Genomic DNA, 27,551 nt, shown 5'->3' with positions numbered 1-27,551 from the left:
CCCGAATGTCATGAATAAGATTCACACCAAAAGATCGGAAACTGTTAAAAAACAACAGAACTATCACTGAGAAAACATACAATAGATTTTATTTCTGCTCACGAAATATGTTGTGAAAGTAATATGATAAAAGAAAACCCAATCAAATCTGTTATATCTTCATACAAACACAATATACTTGTGTCAGAGTAAGAGTATTTTATTATGATGTTTGTGCCTTAAAACAAAGTTCCAAATATAATTTTAGAATACTGATTCATATCCTGTGAAGAAATCAACCTTGCTCAATCACAACTTTCAATTTGACTTCAATAAAAACTAACACAACAAAATGCCTCATTAATTTTTAACAAATGATTATGTTTAGAAATAAAGACAGTAGAAATTCAGCAGCACAACCAAACAGATGCAGATCATTGAAGTGGAAGCAGTTCCGGGGGGGTGGGGTGGGGGGGGGGGGGGGACATTCATCACTGGAACCAGCACTTCAGTAGGCAGCGTCCAGAACCTCACCGTGGTCCGTAGTCTGTCTTACAGACCCTGATACAAATATATATCAAATACAGCCCATGCAAGTCTATAATGTTTGGCAAGTCTAGATCTAGTCTGAAAATGAAGAGAGTCACTGGGCTCCTTTTTATTATATTTTTATCCAGACTTCAGACAGAAACTGGGGAACTAAGGACCAAATTTTCATGTAACTGATGCTACCTAATCCGGATTAACTTTCCACATCCCACTCAGTGAGGTGTTCTCATCAAGAATCAATGTGTTTACTATGTCGACTGATGTCCAGAATGGACTCGGTTCTGTGGTAACATAGATCTGGTGACAGATAAACATATCTATCTGCATTTACTGGGTGTCACGACTGTTGTATATGTTCATAGATGTAGGACCTGGAGAGACACCAAGGGGCATAACTCTTCCTGTGTCATCTGTACTGCTGTGTGTTGACCCCAGGAGTGGACAGATTCCCCTTCCTGTAATTGATGCTACCTAATCAGACTGTCGATGTATCAGCTCCCAGATGGACACTGGCTGGGAGTAAGTCAAGTGACAGTAGTACAGAGTATTAAAAGTCCTTCTATGCAAGCTTCAGTGATTGCCCAAGTATGCAAAAAGCTGGGTTTTGAGCTAGAATTGAAAACCCCCACTTTCACGAGGTCATCCTGACTGAGTCAACATCCTTAAAAAAGTAGGTTTTTAGCAACTTCAGCAATTTCCAGTCTTGCTTGACAACGGTATAAGGATCTTTACCCAAACATTGCCTTTACAGCATAAAAGAAGTTGTAATCCATTAATTGTGTCTACTTTGTCATCCGTCAACTTCTACATAATGTCTATCAAACAATTCAGCAATTTTGATGGGACTTCCACTTGGTGAGGTACATGCCCCTACTTACTGGGGCTAATGATCCATACCATCTTGTCAGATCTTAGGCTGTCTTCCAGGCTGTGTTGATGAACAACTGGTACAAACTGGGGGAGGGAACTAACATAGGGCATCAAATGTTTAAATACTAGACAACTGAAAATATATTCTTTTGATAAAATCTACCCCAGATTAATCATTTTCTGAGTAATGAGCTTGTCTGATTCAATCTCAAATATACATCTAACAAAATCAGCAGAACTCGGTAATTAAATAACTCTAAGCAGTATTCAACAAAGCACTGACGATGAAGGAACCTGTACAAAATATGGAGGTGTAAATTTCACAACAAGATGAAATGGACTATATACAAAGGCTTGATTGATGTACAGGTAACACTTGATTGACAGGTGTACAAGTAACACTTGGTTGACAGTGTACAGGTAACACTTGATTAACAGGTAGTTGACAGGTGTACAAGTAACACTTGATTGACAGGTGTACAGGTAACACTTGATTGACAGGTGTACAGGTAACACTTGACTGACAGTGTACAGGTAACACTTGATTAACAGGTAGTTGACAGGTGTACAAGTAACACTTGATTGACAGGTGTACAGGTAACACTTGGTTGACAGGTGTACAGGTTACACTTGATTGACAGGTGTACGGGTAACACTTGACTGACAGGTGTACAAGTAACACTTGATTGACAGGTGTACAGGTTACACTTGATTGACAGGTGTACGGGTAACACTTGACTGACAGGTGTACAGGTAACACTTGACTGACAGGTGTACAGGTAACACTTGACTGACAGGTGTACAGGTAACACTTGACTGACAGGTGGTTGACAGTGTACAGGTAACACTTGACTGACAGGTGGTTGACAGTGTACAGGTAACATTTGATTGACAGGTGATTGACAGGTGTACGGGTAACACTTGACTGACAGGTGATTGACAGGTGTACGGGTAACACTTGACTGACAGGTGTACAGGTAACACTTGACTGACAGGTGGTTGACAGTGTACAGGTAACACTTGATTGACAGGTGATTGACAGGTGTACAGGTAACACTTGACTGACAGGTGATTGACAGGTGTACAGGTAACACTTGACTGACAGGTGTACAGGTAACACTTGATTGACAGGTGGTTGACAGTGTACAGGTAACACTTGACTGACAGGTGATTGACAGGTGTACGGGTAACACTTGACTGACAGGTGTACAGGTAACACTTGACTGACAGGTGATTGACAGGTGTACGGGTAACACTTGGTTGACAGTGTACAGGTTACACTTGACTGAGAGGTGGTTGACAGTGTACAGGTAACACTTGATTGACAGGTGTACGGGTAACACTTGGTTGACAGTGTACAGGTTACACTTGACTGAGAGGTGGTTGACAGTGTACAGGTAACACTTGATTGACAGGTGTACGGGTAACACTTGGTTGACAGTGTACAGGTTACACTTGACTGAGAGGTGGTTGACAGTGTACAGGTAACACTTGATTGACAGGTGTACAAGTAACACTTGGTTGACAGTGTACAGGTTACACTTGACTGAGAGGTGGTTGACTGTACAGGTAACACTTGATTGACAGGTGGTTTACAGGATGACATCAGCTGTCAAGTTGAAACACTCTGTGTACAATGTATCATCCCCATACTGAGTCATCCCACTGATTATAAAAGTCTTCAAGGAAATTAACTTGTCACACTACATCCTGGTACTGAGTGTTCCGTTCCCAATCGCTGAGTGCTTTCACAGATCTACATGTAGGGGTTGGTTTAAACTGAAAAGGCACTGCCTCAAAATGGCACCTAGTGAAAATGGCACCCTGACCTGGTGAAAACTGAAATACAAACTGAATAACAAGTGGTAAATGTGGTGCTGTTTTCTCAGGCACTTTTAATGCTGTTTTGTCACAGTGCAGTTCAGCCTGATCCCATAGGGTCACACCACAGAGACACACCATGGGGTCACCCCATAGGGTCACACCACAGCGACACACCACACCATAGGGTCACACCACAGCAACACAGCATGGGGTCACACCATAGGGTCACACCACAGCGACACACCATGGGGTCACACCATAGCGACACACCATGGGGTCACACCACAGCGACACACCGTGGGGTCACACAGCGACACACCATGGGGTCACACCACAGAGACACACCATGGGGTCACACCACAGCGACACACCATGGGGTCACCACAGCGACATACCATGGGGTCACACCACAGCGACACACCATGGGGTCACACCACAGGGTCACACCACAGAGACACACCATGGGGTCACACCACAGGGTCACACCATGGGGTCACACCACAGCGACACACCATGGGATCACACCATAGGGTCACACCACAGCGACACACCATGGGGTCACACCATAGGGTCAAACCACAGTGACACACCATAGGGTCACACCACAGGGTCACACACGGTCCTCTCAGCCAGCTTCACGTCGCAGTGTGGCCTCCGGGTGAAAACCACTTTGAAGCAATCATGCATTGAGAGGAACACATCGTTGACAGAGTTAAGTATATATAAAACACAGCATCCCCAGGAAAAATATTTACAAAAACTGGAATATTCTGACATAATACTGAATGTTAAACCAAGAATACTGTCCCCGTCATGCGATGCCATACTGATACCAGAGTACAAGAAGCATGAGATTCTAACCATTCATTTGCCATTTAATGTTCTAGTCATCCGCTGTGGCTACTTGTGTGTGCCATAGGCTTTAGTACGAAAGTAGCAGCGTCTTAACAAGGTTGACTGTGTGCTTCCTGAATAGTCCTAACCCATAGACATGAACAAGTCAAAGCTTGGATAAAACTGTCATGCTATCATAAGTACTTTCATCGTAATAGAAAGCCTATTGGGGCTGTAACCACGTTGTTGCAATGTGATACGTGTCGATTGTCACAATACACACTACAATAAAGGACATCGTGACACCTTGCGGGGAGACGAAGCCTATCATCAGAGGGAATGAATAGAAGACAAACAAAACCCTTTAGTACATTTGAGATGACGGCAGTAATTAGTTTACTATTTTTACACAATTTTACATGTCCCTCTTTTTGTATAGTTCTGTATTAATACAGGACATCACTATACTGATGTCATGGCACAGAACCCTCCTATCACCAAGTACAGTGAATCATGGTACTCCTGAGTAATGTAAAAATTGATGTCATCCTTGATTTTCAGTGGTCCATTCATATAATTTCCACAGTTATTTACCCTTTGTGCCAAGTGGAATCTGTTTCGGAATAAAATCTAGGCTGGTTAATCTCTAGCATTGACATTTATATTTACAGGGTGTTGTCCTTCATAGGCTAGTCACTGTAAACAAAAGCTAGCAGACATTCAACTTTTCTTCCTGATATACGTCACAGCCGATAAACCAGAAACAATGGGAAAACACCAATTGACATAGATTCTATAAAGCAGTCCGTGGTTTCACAGCAGATGTACAAAGTGGTTTGACTTGCACATGAAGCTGGCCTACAGTCATCATCTTGGAAGTCCAGGTGTGAATACTGTTTGTTTGTTTGTTGTTCGATGCCACACTGAGCCATATTCCAGCTATATGACAGCACTTTGTTCATATTTGAGTCTGGACCAGACAATTCTGTGATTAACATCACGGACATCGATCCACACAATTGGGATACGATGACATGCATCAAGCAATTCAGTGACCTGACCACCCGATTCCATTTGTTGCTTTTTACGCCAAGCACAGGTTGCTGAAGACATTCCCATTCTAACTGGGATCTTCACTGAAAGATGTCACCATTGCTATGGAAACCTGCAACCGTCACAGCATCAAAATGGCAATTGAGCAATAACAAAAAGTTAAAAGTCATGACACAAGACATCAAGTGAGGCAAGAGAATTAACTGACCATAAAAGACCAGTTTCCACCCTAGTTAACTCCCTTGCCTCGGGAAGATGGACACAGGACGTGAAGTTAGGAATAAAAACTGTCAAACTGAAGGAAGAGACTACATGAACCATCCCGGGGGCAAAACAAGATGAAGCGTGACCCGTCATGATGATGCTCTCAGTCCTGTCCACAAAGCCATCTTAGCGCTAAGACTCCGATCTCCATACCTAAATTCTGACTGCCGACTGTCAGAGTGCTGCAACTGCTTTGTGGGACAAGCCCCAGATCCAGAGTTGCTGTTACATTCCAGGACTTCTAAAACTATTTCATTATCGGGTGGGTGTCCGCAATTTCTCGATGCCTGTATTTGTTCGACTAGCAGGAAAGGGTGTGGATGTACTGGACCCCATGTATGGAGATGATGATGGCATTGTATTGGAGAAGGCAGCAAAGTACTCCGCTGCAAATGATAACACATCGTCTGGTTTCCGTAGCAACAAGAACTGCAGAAAATCAGCAAGTAGCGCCTTCAACTCTGGGTGATGCCTCATGTAAACAGCATGGTCTCCCTTCAACTCCTCCTGAAAAACATCATCATCATCATCATCATCTGTAATATATACACAGAAATATACAAGGTATCAAACACTGGTCCTGATTCTTCCCAGGTAATTTTCTCAATGTGGGTTTACGGGGAACCTCACAAGTGAATTATTTTCTCAAAATGGGTTCGGTGCTTTACATAGAATTCGGCTTTCACCAGCTCAAAGTCTTTGTAAAAAAATCCCTTCAAATCTTCAACCTGTGGTTCAACATTTCCGATAGTAAACTGGCCTTACAGTAATACAATGGCACCATATAATCAAAGATCAGTTGTGCTAATTGATGCCATTCTTGGTACCGACTCGATAATTTACAGGTCGCCTTCACATGGCTGGAATAATGCTGAGTGTAGCGTCAATCAACAACAAACACACACAACGTTAACTGCCAGACACAAACCTTTCTGTCTAAAAATCTGGAGTACAGCTGCATGTCCTCCTCCCAGTTGAGTGGCTGCTTCTCGAATGTTGGTTTTGGAGGCTCTTCATCTGTAGAACCAGACAAATATACTTATCTCACCTTGCATGTAAAACACTCAAATGTTATTGGTCATTGATGTTTGCAAAACTTTCCATGTTCCCCACAGTTTACGGTGGAAGAACTATAACCTGGTGTCATGGCAACAGTCAATTTGACATTCTCGGTCCATCTCCGCAATTCCATAATTCCCCAATTCAAGCTCCTTACAGCAGAGCGGCATCACATGATGTATTTTTACCCTGACTTAAGCTATACCAGAGGCTCAGGGTCTCAATAAACAAATTTGGGACACATCACCATCTCCGTTTGTTTTCAAACTGTGGTAAATGATCAACATGGCAGTAAAGTAAATTCTATCAGAGCTCCAGAAAAGGTTTTGGTGTTGTGGGTATTTTACCCATGCATTTTAAAATCATTGGGTATATGTAATTCTATCTGGGTATTCAAATTTCTGTTACCCACTAGTTTTTACACATGTGGGTATTTAAGTTAAATATTTAAAAACACTATTCATCTAGTCCCTGCAAACTTGTGTTGTGTGGGTTCGAGTGCTTTATAGGACTCAAAAATACCACGATACTTCCACAAGAAAGTGTGATGGCAAATGATCATGATGTAACTGTCATCGTAGAGTTTGGCAACGTTGACGGAATGCCCGTTTATAATTTCAAAATAAGTTGCTGATTTGCTAATCGAATACGCAGAATTACTTCACAATATTTTGACGATACGCACAAGTTTTATTTTTGAACCATATCTGTAATGTTCATTGCGTATTTGATACGCTTGGATTTGATTTTACTGCATATATCTGCATTTCTGATGCGTATTTTACGCAGATACGCAGCTTATCTGGATCTCTGTTCTATCGACTCGGGTACACAGAAGGTACATCAAACCATATTCCCCGAGGGACAAGCCTTCGACTTATAGCATGTCATGATCTAATGTCCATGTGAGTTACAGGAGTTCCTTCCTACTGTAGCCAGCAGTCCACGGAATGCCCATGGAATGTCACACAGCTGCCACCTACCTCTCTCTATGGCAGCAGGTATCTCAGCTAGTTTCATCGTGACCGGTGACCCCACTTGCACTCGATTTGTCAAGTGACTGAAAAGAGAAATGTGTTCATCATCAACAAACTTACACAATGAGTGAGTGAGTTGGGTTTAACGCCGCTTTTAACAGTATTCCAGTTATATCGCAGCATGTCAGCTTAATGTGGGAGGAAAGCCCGAAGTGATGCAGGTCTCAGACGTTTACCACTTCGGTGAAACCCACGAGCACGGGTATGGTGCTGACAAACCTAGAAACATAATTGGGGCGAACCGGGATTTGAACCCAAAATCATAGGTTTCTGGCGTGCCCAAGAGACGCAACTCTGCACAGCGAATCGCAGCATCTTAGACGACTGGGCCACCCGTGCCCACCTCTTACACAATTACCTGGAACTTCATACACCTCTTCCAATTCCAGGAACCTTAGACAACTGTGCCCCTGGGATGAGCTGTTTAGGGACAGTACGTCAACGGTTCTGTTTGTTCTTAAAATCATGCATGAAATCATTTCCATGTGTGACGTCACATGCCTGATTCAATTCTCAAACAATATTGCTCCACACAACCTGCATCCACTGTGTGGTCACTGGAGCAGAACATTCGGTTGCTGAATAAAACGAGCAGAGCCAAGTAAGCTCGGGGTTATCAGGGTTGTTTGCAAACAAAGCATCAGAATGGTAAACAGCCTGTCCCTTTAAGACAATAGTGCCCCTGTGGCCCTGGTATTAACTGTTAAGACTATCAGGCCCCTGTGTCCCTAGTATCAACTGTTAAGACTATCTGGCCCACTCTGCCCCTAGTATCAACTATTAAGACTGTCGTGCCCCTGTGCCCCTAGTATCAACTGTTAAGACTATCGTGCCCCTGGCATCAACTGTTAAGACTATCGTGCCCCTAGTATCAACTGTTAAGAATATCGGGCTCACTCTGCCACTAGTATCAACTGTTAAGAATATCGGGCTCACTCTGCCCCTAGTATCAACTGTTAAGACTATCGGGCTCAATCTGCCCCTAGTATCAACTGTGAAGACTATCGGGCTCAATCTGCCCCTAGTATCAACTGTTAAGACTATCGTGCCCCTAGTATCAACTGTGAAGACTATCGGGCTCAATCTGCCCCTAGTATCAACTGTTAAGACTATCGTGCCCCTAGTATCAACTGTTAAGACTATCGTGCCCCTGGCATCAACTGTGAAGACTATCGGGCTCACTCTGCCCCTAGTATCAACTGTTAAGACTATCGTGCCCCTGGCATCAACTGTTAAGACTATCGGGCTCACTCTGCCCCCAATATCAACTGTTAAGACTATCGTGTCCCTAGTATCAACTGTTAAAACTATCGTGCCCCTGGCATCAACTGTTAAGACTATCGGGCTCACTCTGCCCCTAGTATCAACTATTAAGACTATCGTGCCCCTAGTATCAACTGTTAAGACTATCGTGCCCCTAGTATCAACTGTTAAGACTATCGTGCCCCTAGTATCAACTGTTAAGACTATCGTGCCCCTAGTATCAACTGTTAAGACTGTCGTGCCCCTGTGCCCCTAGTATCAACTGTTAAGACTATCGTGCCCCTGGCATCAACTGTTAAGACTATCGGGCTCACACTGTCCCTAGTATCAACTGTTAAGACTATCGTGCCCCTAGTATCAACTGTTAAGACTATTGTGCCCCTGGCATCAACTGTTAAGACTATCGGGCTCACTTTGCCCCTTGTATCAACTGTTAAGACTATCGTGCCCCTGTGCCCCTAGTATCAACTGTTAAGACTATCGGGCTCACTTTGCCCCTAGTATCAACTGTTAAGACTATCGTGCCCCTGGCATCAACTGTTAAGACTATCGTGCCCCTAGTATCAACTGTTAAGACTATCGTGCCCCTAGTATCAACTGTTAAGACTGTCGTGCCCCTGTGCCCCTAGTATCAACTGTTAAGACTATTGTGCCCCTGGCATCAACTGTTAAGACTATCGTGCCCCTAGTATCAACTGTTAAGACTATCGTGCCCCTAGTATCAACTGTTAAGACTATCGTGTCCCTAGTATCAACTGTTTAGACTATCGGGCTCACTCTGCCCCTAGTATCAACTGTTAAGACTATCGTGTCCCTAGTATCAACTGTTAAAACTATCGTGCCCCTGGCATCAACTGTTAAGACTATCGGGCTCACTCTGCCCCTAGTATCAACTGTTAAGACTATCGTGCCCCTGGCATCAACTGTTAAGACTATCGGACTCACTCTGCCCCTAGTATCAACTGTTAAGACTATCGTGTCCCTAGTATCAACTGTTAAAACTATCGTGCCCCTGGCATCAACTGTTAAGACTATCGGGCTCACTTTGCCCCTTGTATCAACTGTTAAGACTATCGTGCCCCTGGCATCAACTGTTAAGACTATCGGACTCACTCTGCCCCTAGTATCAACTGTTAAGACTATCGTGTCCCTAGTATCAACTGTTAAAACTATCGTGCCCCTGGCATCAACTGTTAAGACTATCGGGCTCACTTTGCCCCTTGTATCAACTGTTAAGACTATCGTGCCCCTAGTATCAACTGTTAATACTGTCGTGCCCCTGTGCCCCTAGTATCAACTGTTAAGACTATCGTGCCCCTAGCATCAACTGTTAAGACTATCAGACTCACTCTGCCCCTAGTATCAACTGTTAAGACTATCGTGCCCCTAGCATCAACTGTTAAGACTATCGGGCTCACTCTGCCCCTAGTATCAACTGTTAAGACTGTCGTGCCCCTGTGCCCCTAGTATCAACTGTTAAGACTATCGTGCCCCTAGCATCAACTGTTAAGACTATCAGACTCACTCTGCCCCTAGTATCAACTGTTAAGACTATCGGGCTCAATCTGCCCCTAGTATCAACTGTTAAGACTATCGGGCTCACTCTGCCCCTAGTATCAAATGTTAAGACTATCGGGCCCCTGGCATCAACTGTTAAGACTATCGGGCTCACTCTGCCCCTAGTATCAACTGTTAAGACTATCCTGTCCCTAGTATCAACTGTTAAGACTATCGTGCCCCTAGTATCAACTGTTAAGACTATCGGGCCCCTGTGCCCCTGTATCAACAGTTAAGACTATCGGGCTCTCTCTGCCCCTAGTATCAAATGTTAAGACTATCGTGCCCCTGGCATCAACTGTTAAGACTATCGGGCTCTCTCTGCCCCTAGTATCAACTGTTACGACTATCGTGCCCCTGTGCCCCTAGTATCACCTCTAAGACTATCAAGCTCACCAGTCTCCTGAAAAGTAGGACTGCCATGTTGTGGGCAGATCTGTTGTGGAGATGATGGTTCTCTCTATTCCAAACACTCTCAAATCCAGACCCTCCACATTCTGGGATCTTTCCTCCAGGTGTTTCTACAACAGGAGCAGGAATGAGTGTTGTCTATAGTGTTGTTGTCTGGAGTGTTACTGTAGTGGGTCACACTTCAAAACACACACACAGTAAGGGAACGAAGTACATGAAACTTTGTGAGTGATGAAGGGACAGGAAGTGGCTCCCTGAGTGAGTGAGTTTGGTTTACCGCCGCTTTTAGCAATATTCCAGCAATATCACGGCAGGGGACACCAGAAATGAACTTCACACATTTCACCCATGTTGGGAATCAAACTCGGGTCTTCAGCATGACGAGTGAACGCTTTAACCACTAGACTTATAGCTCCCTGAAATGATGTGAGTGATGAAGGGCAGGAAGTAGCTCCCTTAAATGTTGTTACAAACAATAAAGAAGTTTTCCATTAATAGTTTCATGTCATTGACAAGCATAAGCTGACCTTACTAGACCAGAACCAAGTTTACCTGACTTGGGCTTCAAAGAGTACGAATACGCCTGAGATTGAGAAAAGTACTCACATACACCGCCACGCTCAGGTTGGCATCCGAGTCAAAGGACAGCAGCTGCATATCATCAGGGAGAGTCTTCTCTATCAACAGCCGGTGGAGCAGCAGGTTGGACCCTGCAATGTCAACAGTGAGTGAGTGAGTGAGTGAGTGAGTGAGTGAGTGAGTGAGTGAGTGAGTGAGAGAGAGTGAGTGAGTGAGTGGGTCTGGGTGAGTGAGTGAGTGAGTGGGTAGGGTGGGTATAGGGGTGGGTGGGTGAGTGTAGATGTGAGTGAGTGAGTGAGTGAGTGAGTGAGCGAGCAAGCGAGCAAGCAAGGTGGGTGGGTGAGTGTAGGGGTGGGTGGGGGTAAGTGCATGTGTTGGTGGATGGGTGGGGAGCGACTTCATGTTACCCATTTGCCAGCTGCAGCTGCATCACAAGTTCAACCTGGGACAAGCAACCAGTGGCATGTGCTTTTAGTGAGTGAGTTCGGTTAAATTCCACTTTGAACAATAATGTCAGTTTGATGTGGGAGAAAAGCCTGAAGTGATGCAGGTCTAAGACATTTACCATTACACACAACGAGTATAGGTAAAACTTGTTTCAGAGTTCAAGCAGTTGTGAACAAACTAAGCTCAAACCTCAATGAAACTGCAATGTTTTGACAACAGTTACTAGGCATTTATATACCCCTTCCATGTAAAACAGCATCTGTAATATACACGAACAAATATGGACTGTCACATAAATCGTTTTGGTCTTGGTAAGGGGCAGTTTTGAAGATTACTTAGATTGGTCTATAAGTTGGTCAGGGGGCTTTTATTGGAAACTGGAAATTAATAAGGTGAATATGGTAACCGGTACCCGTGTCTCACCATCATGGGGGTCTCACCTTCAGAAATAAAGCCCTGCATTGCATCCAGCGGGATTGTTTTGGCCGTTCTTTGAACATCCTGTAAAAGTTACATTTTCCACATGTTAATGTTGAACAACCAACATCCACAACCTACATTCAATGACTGCTCCAGGCATGTCCGACCAGCAGGTCTTGTTGAAGAATAGACAAGTTAATTCTTCTTAACATTGCAGTCAGTAATACATCACACCATGATGACCGACCAAAGGAATGACTGACAAGAAGTCGACATTAGCCAATCAGAAAGCAGCTTTCTCATGATTTACAGCACTAGTTTCAAACTGGTGACTACGTTTTGAAACATATTTTGACAAATTCTTGACATTCTGAAATGGCTTATAGATGGCCTAGATTGTATGGATTCAGTCATAAAGCCTGTATCTGTCATTCGGAATACCCCACATTAAATTTTACGAGGTTCCATGATTAGAAAACACATTTAGACTGTCATGTTCATGATCTGGTAGGCGACGCTCTGATTGGTCGGATGAAAGGTTGTTCTGATGTGATCCGTAATAGGATGTCCTCAGATCTTTGTTTACCGGTAGCGAGAACTAAGATCTGGGCCCACTTGCACAAAGCAGTCTTAGCACTATGACTATTGTAAGCCTATGTTAAAGTATGGGAGTTATGATCATCTTAGTGCTAAGATCGCTTTGTGCAAGTGGGCCCAGATCTTAATGAGAGTGTAGACATTGGGTAATGTGTGTGGGTCTGCTTGTACTTGTACAGACTACTACTGGTTACATAGTGCCAGCCCACTTAGACACCATGCTGCAGTTGAACATGGACACCCCACTCAGACACAGTATACTGAGCCGACCAGTCCTTGTCTAATCCCCATCATGTACAATCTTTGAACGTATTTTGGTATAACGCGGACAGAATTCAAACAGCTGATCTTTTGCTCTCTGGCCGGATGCTCTATCAACTCCACATGCTGGTGGTTCCTATGACTCAATGATGATCTCATGTTTAAGAATATAGAATATTTTGTTTGTATCCTGATAGTCAATTTCACAACATTAGCTATCTGTAACAAATGTTATATTTGGGATAACACTTTCTTAGTAAAGTACAGATTCTCGTACATTTTTTTTTTTGATTAGGTGCCCGACTCTGGCAGTGTGGGTTCTGTACTTTACTAAGAAAGTGTTGTCCCAAATATAACATTTGTTACATTTGACCACTTTCTAAATGTGTGTTCATTATTTATCTGGATTGGATGCTGTTTGCCATACTGTTTCACCCCAGCTGGACAAATACTTTCAACAGTCATCAGTTATAAGCACTAGTACTGTAGTCCTTGCCAAACTGCCCAATAGCTAAGGTATTATAAGCACTAATTGACATTTGCCATTTTTAAGGTCTTTGCCATGCTACCATTATAAGGACTAGTGGACAAAAAAGATTAGTTTGGATCGCTGGTTGTAAACAGTGACTTACCTCCCCCTGCGTGATGACTCGATTCACAACATATCCATCTTCCTGACGAACAATGAATGTTTTTCTGTCTAATGGACAGTTTTCCAGCTGAAAGATGACATACAGTATATGTGACCAGACCAAGACACAAGTCTCTAACCTCTGTATGTATTTCCTCTCCATATCATGGTTCTTGCTGGACAATCAAATATTGTTCTTAAAATAGGATTTCTTTTATTTCATAGTTTTCTACCATTTTTGTGAAATTTCATGTGAAGAAGGAAAAAGTGACACATTCGTTTTGAAGTTCTTCAAGAACTTCACTGGCAGCGTTAGAAATTGGCACTAGTCCTGTAGTCCTTACCAAACTGCCCAATAGTAAAGGTATCCTAAGGACTAGGTTTTGCTATATGTTATCATCATAAGGACTAGTGGACAAAAACTGTTAGTTTCTACCCCAGAGAAGTAAACTGAAAATGATTGTGCTGCATTGCTGCACCCTAGTTTGTAACTCGGTTTGTACACATTCTGTCGAGTCAGCTATTTTACAAAGTCTAGCCTTATTGGATAATGGCACTGACTTATTGAGGAAGCAAAAGGGCCAAATCAGATATAAGTTAACCTTTTCATCATCAAACCTGCAGCTTTGTATCTGTCAAAAGTAAGCAGTCAATGCATTGAGGAGTAATGCAGGGTAAGTTAAAAATTATTGGTCTTGTCCACATGGGTCAGTGAAAAAAAAATATTGCAATCGTTCTTTCCACTTTTTTAAGAAAAGGAGCAGAGTATTACAAAATAGAGCCACCAAATGCCAACTGAATAATGAAGAAATGATGGCTTTGTTTATAATCACACCAGAGTTTAGGGAGCAGATTTTAGAGTCACCACAGCTGGGATCATTTATACAAAGTGTCAGCTCTATAGCACTTGCAGTTTCAGGGGAGGTGTCAAAACAGTGAATGTAAAGACTTGACCTTCAGTGTAGTGAGCTGAAATTGGTTTAGCTTTTGCCAACCCTATCAGCCCAACTTCCTCAGAGAACCCTTCAATACTTCTGTAAATCCTGTGTTACTGAAATATTACTGGTTTCAAAGTCCCATCACCTACGCCTACCTTGACGTATTCGTGATGCTGCTGTTCGATGGTTTCAAGCTGCTTGGTGACGTAGCATGTGATGGAGGTACCACAAGGCACGCCATCGATAGCCCCGTGACTGTTGGCGTGTATCAGGAACAGTTCGAGGGACTTGTACTTGGTGGGCTCAACTGTCACTGTGAACTCTCCCAGCTCCTTCCCCGTGTCCGACACTGTCACTAGGTTGTCATCAAACAGCAGGTATTTGAAGTCGGTTTCCCCATCTGGCATGAACAGAAACCACATCATCATGATCATACAGCGGTCCCTCGCTATTGCGCTAGCGTTTCCTCGATATTACACCCTTAAACATACCGCTAGCGTTATAGCAAGCGGAAACACACGGCTCCCAAAATGTACTTACGTTCTTAAATAAACTCAAGTTTTACATTGACATGATGTTTTTCCCCATCTAAAAAAACATTATCAGATGATCAACGTGAGCCGGAAAAAACAGTCAACAATTCCGAACCAAAGTATACAATTTAATCCCATTATTATACCATCTGTACATATAAACGTATGAAACTAAAAAAAAATTCTAATTTTCACACACACACACACTGACGAACACAAACACACACTCACACACACTCAAACTCACACACACACACACACACACACTGACAAACACAAACACACACTTACACACACTCTCACACGTTTGATATGTTTTCATATTTTGCCCTTACAAACCCACATGGCTAGGGCGTAAAGGGCATGAAATATAGACGGGAGAAAGACATAGAGATGTACAAGCATCATTTCTAAATATACACAGGCAAGGGAGTTAACTGACTTTAAAATTTTAAGTCCAGTTTCCACCCTTGCCGAACTAGGCTGGAATTTCTGGGCTTGATTGTAGCGCCATCAGTGACTATTACGAGTTATGTCCCTTCTATATCCCCTCCAACTGATCAATCAGATTCCACCTCTAATACCACTTGCAATTGCTTCAAGCAAATTGGCAGCGCCCAGTCAAGATGATCACATCGATAATAAAGCTCTTTATTGTCACAAACAGGTTTTACCTTGCAAAGTGCATCATATCACTTGAGCACCTTGATTAAAAACATGAAAAGATTTCGAAAACATGTGTCGATGCCCAATAGACGGTACACATGCTCTGCAAATCCTGGAAACGAACGAATTTGGCATGGTAGAACTTTGCCATGTTGTTTATGAACCCGATGTCGATATCATTACGGGATTTTGATTGTATTATGTATAGATTCGTTAGTCCGGCCAAAATATAACTCCATAATTCCAGTCTAATTCTTCAAGGGTGGAAAGTGGACTTTTAAAGTCAGTTAACTCCCTTGCTTTGGGAAGATGCTAGAATGTAGATACGAGGGGCGTTCAATAAGTTTTACAACTTCAATATAAGACCAAGTCGCAGTATATCTTTTGCACTTTTATTTTTCAATATAATCTCCATTCACCTCAATGCACTTATTCCATTTGTCCTTCAAGCTTTTAATACCACTTTCATAGAAATCCACAGATTGGCCCTCTAATCACGCCCCTGTGGCAGCCTTTATGTCCTTGTCATCCTGGAAGCGTCTTCCGCGTAGGGCAGATTTAATTTGTCGGAACAGGAAATAGTTACTGGGGGCTAAGTCTGGGCTGTAGGGTGGATGATTTAACTGTTTGAATCCACATTCACATATAGCGGCATGTGCGATTCTCGACTTGTGAACCGGAGCGTTGTCATGCAAAAGTAGAATACCATGTGTTAACATCCCACGGTGTTTCTGGCGAATAGATTTCTTTACATTGGCACAGTACTGTCCATTGATTGTAGTTTTTGGTGATATGTAATCAGTCAGTAATATGCCTCTTGCATCCCAAAATATGGCGACCATTGCCTTGCCAGCCGATGGTTGGGTGCGAAACTTCCTCGGATGTGGAGAATTGGGGTGCTTCCATTGCATGGATTCCAATTTAGTTTCTGGGTCCCTATGGTGGATCCTTGTTTCATCACCTGTCACTAGACGAGAAAGAAATCCGGCTTCATCATCAGTATAGAGATCCAGGGGGGCTCGACAACTTTCAGTTCTCTGATGGCAATCTTGAGCTCTGAGGTTTCTAGGTACCCATCTTGCAGGTACCTTGGACATACCAAGATGCTCATGAATAATGGTTACGACAGTTCCAACCGATATTTGGAATTCCCTATAAACTTCAGATACTTTCACTCATCGGTCAGACAAAATTCTTCTTTCTATAGCAGCAATGGTTTTCAGTTGGGTGGCATCTTAAGGTCTGCCTGACCTTGGGTCATCATCTTTGGACTCCCTACCCCTTTTAAACTGTAGAGACCAACGGCAAACTGTGGAATGGTCAGGAACATCCTAAAACATCACTCTACACATGAGATCATGGATTTCTTTTGCTTTGCATCCCTCCTTGGTAAGTAGCTTTATTACAACGCATTGTTCATGTTTGAGAGAATCTATGATTGTGACCACCCTCAGGTGAATGAAGCCATCACATCTAACTTATTGTTGTGTCTGGAACTTGTTATGACATGTGTCAACCTCATGTTATGACTAGTGTCACACCTGCCACAAGTTGACATTGTTTGTGTAAACACAAATGCCCAAAGTGCCAAACTTATTGAACGAAGGTTGCAATTTCATTGACATAAGATCTTAGTTCTCGCTACCGCCAAAAAAAGATCTGAGGACAACCCATTACGGGTCACGTCAGACCGACCTTTTGCAACTTTTGCCTGACCTATGAGATGATTGACAAGAATCCAACAATTAGCTAACCAGAAGGCAGCTTTCTCAAGTTTAAGGTTACAAATTTCAAACTGGCTACTACGCTTTGAAACATACTTTGACAAATGCTCGCTTAAAATTTTTAAAACAGAACCAACAAACATTATGTATTCAGTCATAAAGCCTGTAACTGTCGGTCAGAATACCCTGTGTTAAATCTTTCAAGGTTGCATGATCCGAAATCACATTCCGACTGTCACTTTATTGATCAGGTCGTTCCAACGAGACCGTAATTGGATGTCCTCAGATCTATGTGTAGCGGTAGCGAAAACCAAGGTCTGATCTTAATGAGATTGTATCGGTTGTCACCGTGTATCACCTGACTGTGTGTTAGTGTACTCCACAGTATGGACTGCTGGTGTTATCAAGATGAACGACTTATGAGCCTGCTGTTAGGCCATAAAGGTAACTCAAATCTGATGTTTCTTATTTTCCCTACTTCATGCAACAGTAACATACCGATGCTTTGCAGAAATTCAAGTCCATTAGCACTTGCTTTTGGCACCACTCCTGCATCCACTGAATTTGAAACATCCGACACCACACCACTTGGGTTACTGTAACAGAGACGATTAAGTACAGACACTGAAACATCAATCAAGAACTAGCTGAAGATGTCACTTGAAGTCATACCCCCTTTGTTGTCCTTCCAAACAAAACCTAGCTTGTCTGAAAGCAATTCCTCTTATAACTAGGTGTTTATGGGGAATTGGTATCTTTATAATCACATCTGTGTAAAATATTAGAGGAAATATGACCTTGTATGGAGATCTGACTATAATAGGGCTGGCAGTCAATTCAATGTTGTACTGTTCAACAGATGATTTGACATTTTTCATGAGAAACAAATATTTTGATAATTAATCTGGCAGAGGCTTCTGTTGTTACTTAGAAAACTTGAGGCATATTGACCCAGTTACCTAATAATCAGAGACTATCGTAGAAATGTGATCTGAGTTTCTATAAGAGAATAAAACATGACTGACCACTTTTGGCAACTGATTATTGATGCGTAATACTCAATATACTGCCCTGATTAAGCCTGCGCATGGTGATTACACACATGGAGCCTGCAGATGGAGATATTTGTTTGTTTGTTTGTTTGTTGTTTTATGGCGCACTTGGCAATATTCCAGCTACATGACAGTCTGTAAATAATTGAGTCTGGACAAACAATTCAGTGACTGATACCATGAGCATCGATCAAATCAAGATCTGGTGATAATATACATGGCACTTGCACATGGTGATAATATAGATATGGTAAAGACATTAATGTTTATGGATCTATCAGCACAGTGAGGGTAAGAGGGCTTACATGACATAAATTTCCAGATCCATATTATGTAAAAATCGATACATATACCGATATATGGTCTCTGTCAACACTGATACAGTGATGTTATTGGAAACAATTGGCATTAGGATTACATGGTCAAATTTCGTTCAAAGTACGTTCTTCTATACCACGAAATAAATAGGACAAAAATCAAAATCTACAGGACCTTTTGAATGACAATAAGCCAGTGTCCTAGAAAATAACCTATCTGAAACCCTGTGACACTGTCATTGTTATTCAATGACATCTACGCCACTGAATACTTACAGCAGCTTTCCGAACATCCATATGTCAAACAAACGTCACTCAAAATCATTCAGAGAAAATCAGTTACCTGTTGGCTGTATCGGCGCTCATTGTTTACTTTTAAATGCAGACAACGCACATTGACAGACGGCACCAAAGAAAACAATCGTCGCAAAATAAAGGAATATTTGACAGAACAACTTCACGTCAAAGCACTCAACATGGCCGTCGTCACTATGGAAATCTGAACTTCCGTCATACAAAGGGAGGTAATAGAGCGAGGGTCTTTGGAGAACCGCTAAAGAAAAGGCCCTGTATGTTTTTAAAAAGGTTATTTTCAATGCTTTTTAACTGAAATTTGTTTTAATTTCCATTATGCAAGAATATTTAGTAATATTATTCACATAGTGTGATTGCAAACAATTACATACAGGAACTTCATAGTACGTTTACATCTCGTGGTCGTTGTTTATCGTACACTGAAACACTGCAGGGAGAATAGGCCACTCGAGTCCGTGGCCCTTAAGGCTGGAAACCCATGGTAGCATATTATTTTACTGTGTCTAAAACTAAGTGTTCCCCCTTATTCATTTCCATCAGTAGGATGAAAGAACGGTGAATACTTTTAGAGCGCTTCATTTAATCTGACATGTTACCAAGGGGAAATAACTCCGCTATTATCCAAGATGGCCGCGCCCATGCAGCATGTCAAAGTATGGAAACTTCAGCTGTTCTCATTGTATCTGCGCAGATATTCATCGACATCTAAAGAAATCAAGAAAAAGAGATCATGGAAAAAGGTAAAGTAGGCTGATAGGCTAGATATATGTGAACTGCAGAATATGTCAGGGATGCATATCCACGATTAGTCTTTCGAGAAATGGTATGGATGTTTTATTAGCATCGCGAAAACAGGTGACGTTTGCAAATGATACTGGTAGCGTACCCCTATACCGTCTTTATTATTTTAAATCTTAACAATAAAGTATAATATTTATCATTAGATGTAATCTGGTTTCAGGAAAATGGCTTGACTTCAGTTAGGTGTCAAATCGTAAATAAAAATAAAATACGTGTAGGCTAAATCACAGATGTGCCACTTTTACTATCCGCCATCGACTGTTCGCTGGTACATAGCGTTTAATGGAGTCCGATGATGCACCAGAGTTCACAACTTAGTCTGCATAGTCGGAATGCATATTCCACAATCTTTTCACTTATCATTGTTCCAAAAACGGTTTTCGTTAAAGGGTGCAGGCTAAAACGGCACCTCAGCAAAACGTCACCGTTTTCTCAGGCGAAAAGGGTACCTCATTTGGCGAAAACGTCTACTATTTGTCCAGCGAAAATGGCAACTCTATTTTTAAACGATAAGTGAGTGAGTGAGTATGGTTTTACTCTGCTTTTAGCAATATTCCAGCAATATCACGGCAGGGGACGCCAGAAATGGGCTTCACACATTGTGCCCATGTCGGGAATCGAACCCGGGTCTTCGGCGTGACGAGCCAACGCTTTAATCACTAGGCTGACCACCCCTAATTACGATAAGAACGATTTTTGTAGTATGCTCTATTTACATGATTAAGTATGTTATGTTGTAGTATATAAGATTTATTTACATTGTCATTGTCTTGTCTTATATGAGTTTAACACATCCTAATTATAATCCTGGAAACCCATTAGTCCAGAAACTCTCCATGCGGTGCCAGGTCTAAGTCAAAAGTATTTCCAAAATTCAACCTTCTGTTTTCGTGGGTACATACTAAATAGGTAAAAATGAGAAAAATGTTTTTTCGAAAGCTAAGGATTGAAACAACATGAACAATGTCATGATACGTTCAATTACTCTACTGTAACAATAAGCTACTGCACGTGTAATTGATAGCATATTGTAAATTACTGAGAACAATAAAAGTATGTCATGTAATATGCATGTGACGCTGCAGCAAGAGATGAATGCTCTGTTGAGTCACAAAAAGAATCTCAGATGAAATATTTAGTTTGTGTCGCACAATACCAAGTAAGTGACATCAATACTTTGTCACCATTACCCCCAAAGATGCCTACATTTTCTTTCTATTTCCAAGACAAAACTATTTCATTTTGTTGATCAATGTGATGACACGCCCTTATACTATCAATGAAAGCAACAAGTGGGCTAATGAGTTGCACAGCTCACGTTACAAACTAGTTGATATTTCTGTTATATCATCCGGGTATCCATGGGAAAAACACAATAACAAAGGCTACAAACAGTCCTGGTGAATTGTCAGAGATCAGTGCCTCATATAAGTACTAACTATTTCAATTGAATGCAATTTATATGAAGGTACAAGACACGATGGGACAATTATGTTATGTTGGCCGTGGTGTTCAGCATCCAGTAGATAGTAAGCAGGGTTCACTCCAGGAATTTTCTGACATGGAACCTTTATGTGAAATTTTCAACTATTCTAGAGGTACATTAGTTAACACAAGGGTATGTCACATTTCAGAAAGACAAAGTAACGTTCCTGGATTCTCTTCGTGTGTTTGTGCGTGGAGGCGCTGGCGGACAAGGCCTGGCCAAACATGGCGGCGTGGGTGGTGATGGGGGCGATGTTGTCTTGGAGGGCAAGGAGGGAGAGACGTTGTACAGCCTGGCCACCGCCTTTCCAGAGAAACGGTTCACAGCCGGCACTGGTGGCAACAGCAGGTAACATCCTCAATATTGCTCCAGGACCTGTTTTGTACCATTTGTGAACATTTGATATATCTGCATCACATACCATGCTTCATGTACCATTTTTTTGTCCCACATAAACGGGGGCACGGGTAACCCAGTAGTCTAAGGCGCCGCGATTCGCTGCGCAGAGTTGCGTCCCTTGGGCACGCCAGAAACCTATGATTGTCGGTTCGAATCCTGGTTCGCCCCAGTTATGTTTCTAGGTTTGTCAGCACCATACCCTTGCTCGTGGGTTTCACCGAAGTGGTAAACATCTGAGACCTGCATCACTTCGGGCTTTCCTCCTACATTAAGCTGACACGCCATGATATAACTGGAATAGTGTTAAAAGCGGCACTCACTCACTCTTGTCCCACATAAACAAAAGAGCAACCTGATATTTATGTCTACATGCACAAGTGCAAGGATTATCCCTTACTTTATATTGATCTTTGAACACACAAGGCAACCTCTAATCTTTGTGTAACATTCTACATCACTAATTCCTGTGTTACTGATTTGTGTAATTTGTCATGTCATCTTGACGTCATCAAACTGGATAGTGCAAGATTATGTGCAGATGCTCCTCTTGTGTTTAACAGCAATATATCAATAATCAATGTAAAATCATGACACAGTCATTAGCGACTTGAGATGATATAGAGAATCTCACCGGAGTGTCTTTTGATATCAAATATATCAATAGAGTTGATAAAAGTGGAAAAATTCCGAGGCTTTCCGCAAATTTTTGCCACTTTTATCAACGAGTGTTGATATATTTGATATCAAAAGACATGAGGGTGAGATTTTATTTATCATCCAACATCATTCTTCCAACTTTTTCAATTTGTAGACAGTAATTAGCAGTGACTTCAGTGTAAAAAGTACTGCTAACAGCTTCAGTAGCAGAGCCATTAGTGATGTCATTTGATTATGACGTCATGGTAACCAGTGACGTCACAATGGTCTGCAAAGCAATGTGATGTAATTTCATTGCAGCGATATCTACAGTGTAGATATCGCTTGATCTAATCCAAGCGATATCTCCTGTGGGAGCCAGTTTTGGATGATAAATTTCTTTAGCCTACAGTGTTCCCGTTTACCGGAAAAAACAGTTTTTTCTGGTAAAATTAGGCTTTGACCGGTAATTCATGTGACTTCAGTCCCTGTGGACCGGCAAATAAAGTAGCTCATAAATCTTTGTTGTTGAACAAAACATTGGTGATATTCATATAAGTATATTCTTCAAATGATGTTTTGCAGCTTGTTTGTTACCATCAGGGTTTCCCCTTGTCTATTTTTAGAGCCAGGAAACATTTCGCTTTGCTTCAAGATTAAATATATATTTGAAGCATCGAAATATTTGAAAAAAAGAAGCTAAAATTGTAGCTGAACTTTATGTGAATGACGTTGAAATCTAACTTCAGAGATGACGTCATTGCATTGAACATGATGTTGAAAGAGTTAAAACCAGATAATTTTCATATGTTTTTTTGTTGTTGAAAATTGGAACTGATTAATAGTCTATAACATTGATTTAAATTTGGGGGGACTGGTAAATTTTAGAGTTGACAGTCCAACAAAGACTGGCAGTTTCAAAAGCGGGGACACTGGACTCGTTCATGCATCTATGTTTCAACTTTGATAAATGTATGGGTTGGTTGGTTTGTTGTTTAACGCCGCACTCAGCAATATTCCAGCTATATGACGGCGGTCTGTAAATAATCGAGTCTGGACCAGACAATCCAGTGATTAATATCATGGGCATCGATCCACGCAATTGGGATCGATGACATGCATGAACCAAGTCAGCGAGTCTGACCTGCCGATCCTGTCAGTCGCCTTTTACGACAAGCATAGTCACCTTTTACGGCAAGCATGGGTTGCTGAAGACCCATTCTACCCCGGAATCTTCACGGGTCGATAAATGTGTGGGACCAGGGGGTGCGACCAGGGTGCGACCTGATTTTGCCTGGTATAACTAGGTCTTCATGTCAAGGTGCACCGGGTGCATGATAAATCAAGATCCCTAAATCAAGTCCTGATTAGGATTCATCCTATGTGCCCCACCAGGAGAAAGGGGACCTTATGGGTGCTAGGATACAATTGTGCTGTGACGTCGAAGAAAGACGTTTGACGTCAACTTAGTTTTGTAAAAATCGCCATGTGTACGAAATGTACAAAAATATCTTCTTTTTCTCCTGTTAGTTCGTTATTGTAAGTAATAAAAACAGTTTTAAAAACATTTCAGCATATATGTCTACATTCAAGGAATCTGACATTATGTCTAAAAACTGCAGTTATTACATGAGCATTTATTAGTCTGAAATTGGGACTGCGATTTTTCACCCATGTGGGAGAGATTTTGAGCAGTATCATCTAATGGAAGTACCATATTCGATGTAATAAATGTGTCCAGGGTGCTGTCAAAATTAGAAATAGGGGGCTCTTTTTAGAATATAATTTTGGTGAGAGAAAAAACAGAGTTGAAAGATTGTAAATTTCGTGGTTCATGCTGACAGCCTGAAATGATACAAAAGAAAAGTCTGTGCGTATTATGCATATTTTCCAGAATTTAATTGTCCATAATTAAGGGTGCATTTAACACACATAATATACACAAATAAATAAGTGTACATCGATCCATCGGAAGAGGTGCTAATTGGGATTGTTCACAAGCCAATATATTAGCAAATATCGCCATGGGCACTTATTAGAGCGGGGCACTTATAACGTCGAATACGGTATGTCAAGATGAGAGTGGAAGTGGTAGTGGATTAATGACTTTGTGAGAGGTCTGATTGTTACTCAGTACCAGGCCTAGAGTTAGCCTTGGACTTTTCAGGAAGTTCCACCTGCTGGGGGAAGACGGCAGTCAGCAGCGAGTCAATGTTCCTGTCGGGGTGGTGGTGAAAGATGAAGATGGGACGACCATAGGTAGGTGCATGGACACATGTTGGGGGAAGACAAGTCTCAGGCGCAATCTGTGTTTCGCGGTCGTAGAAAGATTTGCAGAATATGTTATTTACTCCAGAATTGTAAACAATGGTTACATCTACTCATCAACCTCTGAACCAATGTAGCTAAAATTTTACCTACTTGTTCCCATCAATGGTGACACCCTAATTTGTTCAAGAGGTACAAGTCTGATTGTCAATATGGCCACTGCGGCAGCCATATTGAAAAATGTGTTTGTGGTCATAATGTGTTCCTTTTTATGCAGAATGTTATGAAATTTGGTGCATGTGTAGTTGGTAGTGGGGCTTGACATGAAAGTTCCATTTTTTGTGAGAACTTGAATTTGACCTTGATTTAACCTTTGCACTTTGACCAGAAAGCGGAAACTTGTTATGGCCATTACTGAACCTTTCCTTTCAAAATGTAATGAAATTTGGTGTGTGATTACATAGTGGGACTCAACCCATGTATTCTGTGTTTTGTGATATTTTACATTTTGATCTCCCGTATTTTCTCAAAATGCATTTCCTCGCAATGTAAACAATATCTCCTCAGAAACCACTGGCCCAATGAAGTTGAAACTTCACATGAATATCCCTATCAGTGATGGAAGCTGAATTTATTCACGATGTTCAAATCCAATTTTCAACATGACATGTCATACTGGAAAAGCTATTTATCATGTTTATGGCCATTTTTATCCAAAAAGCAGTCAAATTTGTATTTATTTAGTTTGTTGTGGTATTCAACAAATATGCTTGAATATTTGAATGTCAATACTGACAGCAACATTTGTTAAGTGGCTGTTTACAAAGTATCCAGATGAGCTACAGTGCCATGGCACTATTTTAAAAATAGGGAAAAGTCATTTTGAGGTTGAGTTTGTCCCCAACGAAAAATAATGCAAAAGTTAGTCCACTGACTGAACCGTGAGAAGCCTGATTGTAAGGGCTGGGACGAGTCCAAATTTACTACCCGGGTACCCACCCCCCTATTACCCGACCCTACCCGGGTACCCACTGTAGGTCTCAGGAGATGTCTCAAAATGACCGATTTGGAACATTTTTAGGATAGACCTGGCAAAACATATTTAGATACATGTATTAAACAATCTGGTCATTCATACACTGAAGTTGAATCAAGTTATACCTTTATTCAGCCATATGAAAAATCAGAAGGAATGGGTGCATACTCAGAAAGAAATGCGAACATTAGTGACTTGTAGTGCAACCATAGAGTTCTAGATAATTTTTGCCATTAAACAACTTATCACATGAATAACCACGGGTCCGGGTAGTCCTGTGGGTACCCGGGTCCTACTCAGTACTGACCCGACCCAGGTACCCGAGTTACCCATCCCAGCCCTACTGATTGTATATATACTACTTACTAGTATATTTTCTGTTTGGAAGGTGAAGTGAATGAGCCTGGCCAAGAGATTGTTGTTGCACATGGTGGAAGGGGAGGTAACTCTGGTAACCGGTTCCTTGGCAAGAAAGGCGAAGCACACACGGTGGTCCTGGATCTGAAGCTCATCGCGGACATCGGGCTGGTGGGGTGAGTGTGCTCAAACTGTTTACCGTGTTGTCATGAGCCGACTATTTGATATGTTGGGATGGGTGGGTTTGTGTGGGGGTAGGCAGGTGTGTGTGGGGTAATGATAATGCTTGAAAGAATTATTATGCTTTCTGAAAAAAAGAAATTGTCCTCCACAAAAAAATGCATTAAAAAAAAATACTCTTACTTTTAATTAAGTAAATATCTAGGTTTTCAGCTTTAGTGATGTATTACTGTGTTATAACGAGAGGTGTGACATCAAAGCTTCCGGCTCGACAGTGCGTGCGTCCGACTTGTCCACATAGTAGTCATGTGAAGTATGGCACACCTGTCAGAACAGTCCATCGTCATTCAGAATGTTGTTTCCCGTGTCATGATGAAAAGGAAGAGTAACATAGTGTAAACACTATAATTTGTCAAACATTCATATTTTGTAAATGGGCCCATATTTTGTAATGGGCGCAAAAAACTTATTATTTTACTAAGAATCTTTTTGCTTAAACATTTGTGCGACCTATACCTTGAAAACTGCTGCTTTTATTCTTTTCAAATTTAGGAAACAGTTTCCATACTAATAGAAAAGTTAGATCAGAATACAGTCAAGTCTCGTTAATCCGACATCGTTGGTTGCACATGATTGTGTCGGATTAACGAGTATGTCGGATTAACGAAATTAAGTGATTTGTGATCGAAAATCGGACATCTTCACGATAGATAATAACCGTGTGTTTCCTCTTGTAAATGCAAGTGCTACTATCTTAACAACTTGCTTCATCTACTTAAAATAGTCTGTCAGTGTTTTCTGTTTCTCACATTTTGAAGGCACATTTCTCAAAGTCCCCTGTTCGCTTGACGTCTAGGGCTGGTGGTTCTTCAGCATCAACATTGTCGAGGTGTAATTTCATTTGTTTCTTATAATAAAGCTTGAAATTCTTTATGATCCAGGCATCAAGTGTTAATTGTTAAAGTTAATCTCTGCAGCCAGTGCGGGTCAAAACACGGGGTTGTGTACTCGCGGGCAGATGACCACGGAGTACACTGACCACTGTGTCGGATTAAAGAGACTGATTAATGGGTGATTTCGGTAATTCGTTGCAAATTAGGTGTGTCGGAGTCGGAGTGCGAGAATGTCGGATTAAGGGGACTAAATAGCGCTGAATCAATCGGTTCCCATCATTTGTGTCGGATAAAGCCGAGTGTCGGATTAACGAG

The 27,551-nt window shown here is 41.7% G+C and overlaps 2 protein-coding genes across 2 annotated transcripts in view; one reads left to right on the top strand and one right to left on the bottom strand.

Moving 5' to 3' along the window:
- Positions 1 to 67: 67 nt before the first annotated feature.
- On the bottom strand, positions 68 to 19,362 carry LOC124141584 (ciliogenesis-associated TTC17-interacting protein-like). The gene is made up of 10 exons (XM_046509596.2): positions 19,209 to 19,362; positions 17,995 to 18,092; positions 14,729 to 14,973; positions 13,637 to 13,723; positions 12,167 to 12,227; positions 11,307 to 11,410; positions 10,686 to 10,810; positions 7,416 to 7,492; positions 6,302 to 6,390; positions 68 to 5,880 (listed from the first exon to the last, which is right to left on the bottom strand). Exons 1-10 carry the CDS (start codon positions 19,229 to 19,231, stop codon positions 5,629 to 5,631), a joined length of 1,161 nt encoding a protein of 386 aa, XP_046365552.2. The 5' UTR covers positions 19,232 to 19,362; the 3' UTR covers positions 68 to 5,628.
- Positions 19,363 to 19,772: 410 nt separating this feature from the next.
- LOC124141583 (GTP-binding protein 10 homolog) overlaps positions 19,773 to 27,551 on the top strand; it is a 30,780-nt gene continuing 23,001 nt past the window's right edge. The window contains exons 1-4 of the mRNA XM_048383277.1: positions 19,773 to 19,920; positions 21,616 to 21,815; positions 24,670 to 24,761; positions 26,195 to 26,339. Coding sequence (XP_048239234.1) covers positions 19,807 to 19,920; positions 21,616 to 21,815; positions 24,670 to 24,761; positions 26,195 to 26,339 — 551 coding nt within the window. The 5' untranslated portion in view covers positions 19,773 to 19,806. The remainder of the gene's footprint in view (positions 19,921 to 21,615; positions 21,816 to 24,669; positions 24,762 to 26,194; positions 26,340 to 27,551) is intronic.

This window comes from Haliotis rufescens, unplaced genomic scaffold (assembly GCF_023055435.1).
Source record: "Haliotis rufescens isolate VD_foot unplaced genomic scaffold, xgHalRufe1.0.p SCAF_46, whole genome shotgun sequence".
In the NCBI taxonomy this organism is placed as follows: domain Eukaryota; kingdom Metazoa; phylum Mollusca; class Gastropoda; order Lepetellida; family Haliotidae; genus Haliotis; species Haliotis rufescens.
Note: the sequence above shows the minus strand (reverse complement) of the source record. Positions and strands in the feature narration are given on the sequence as shown.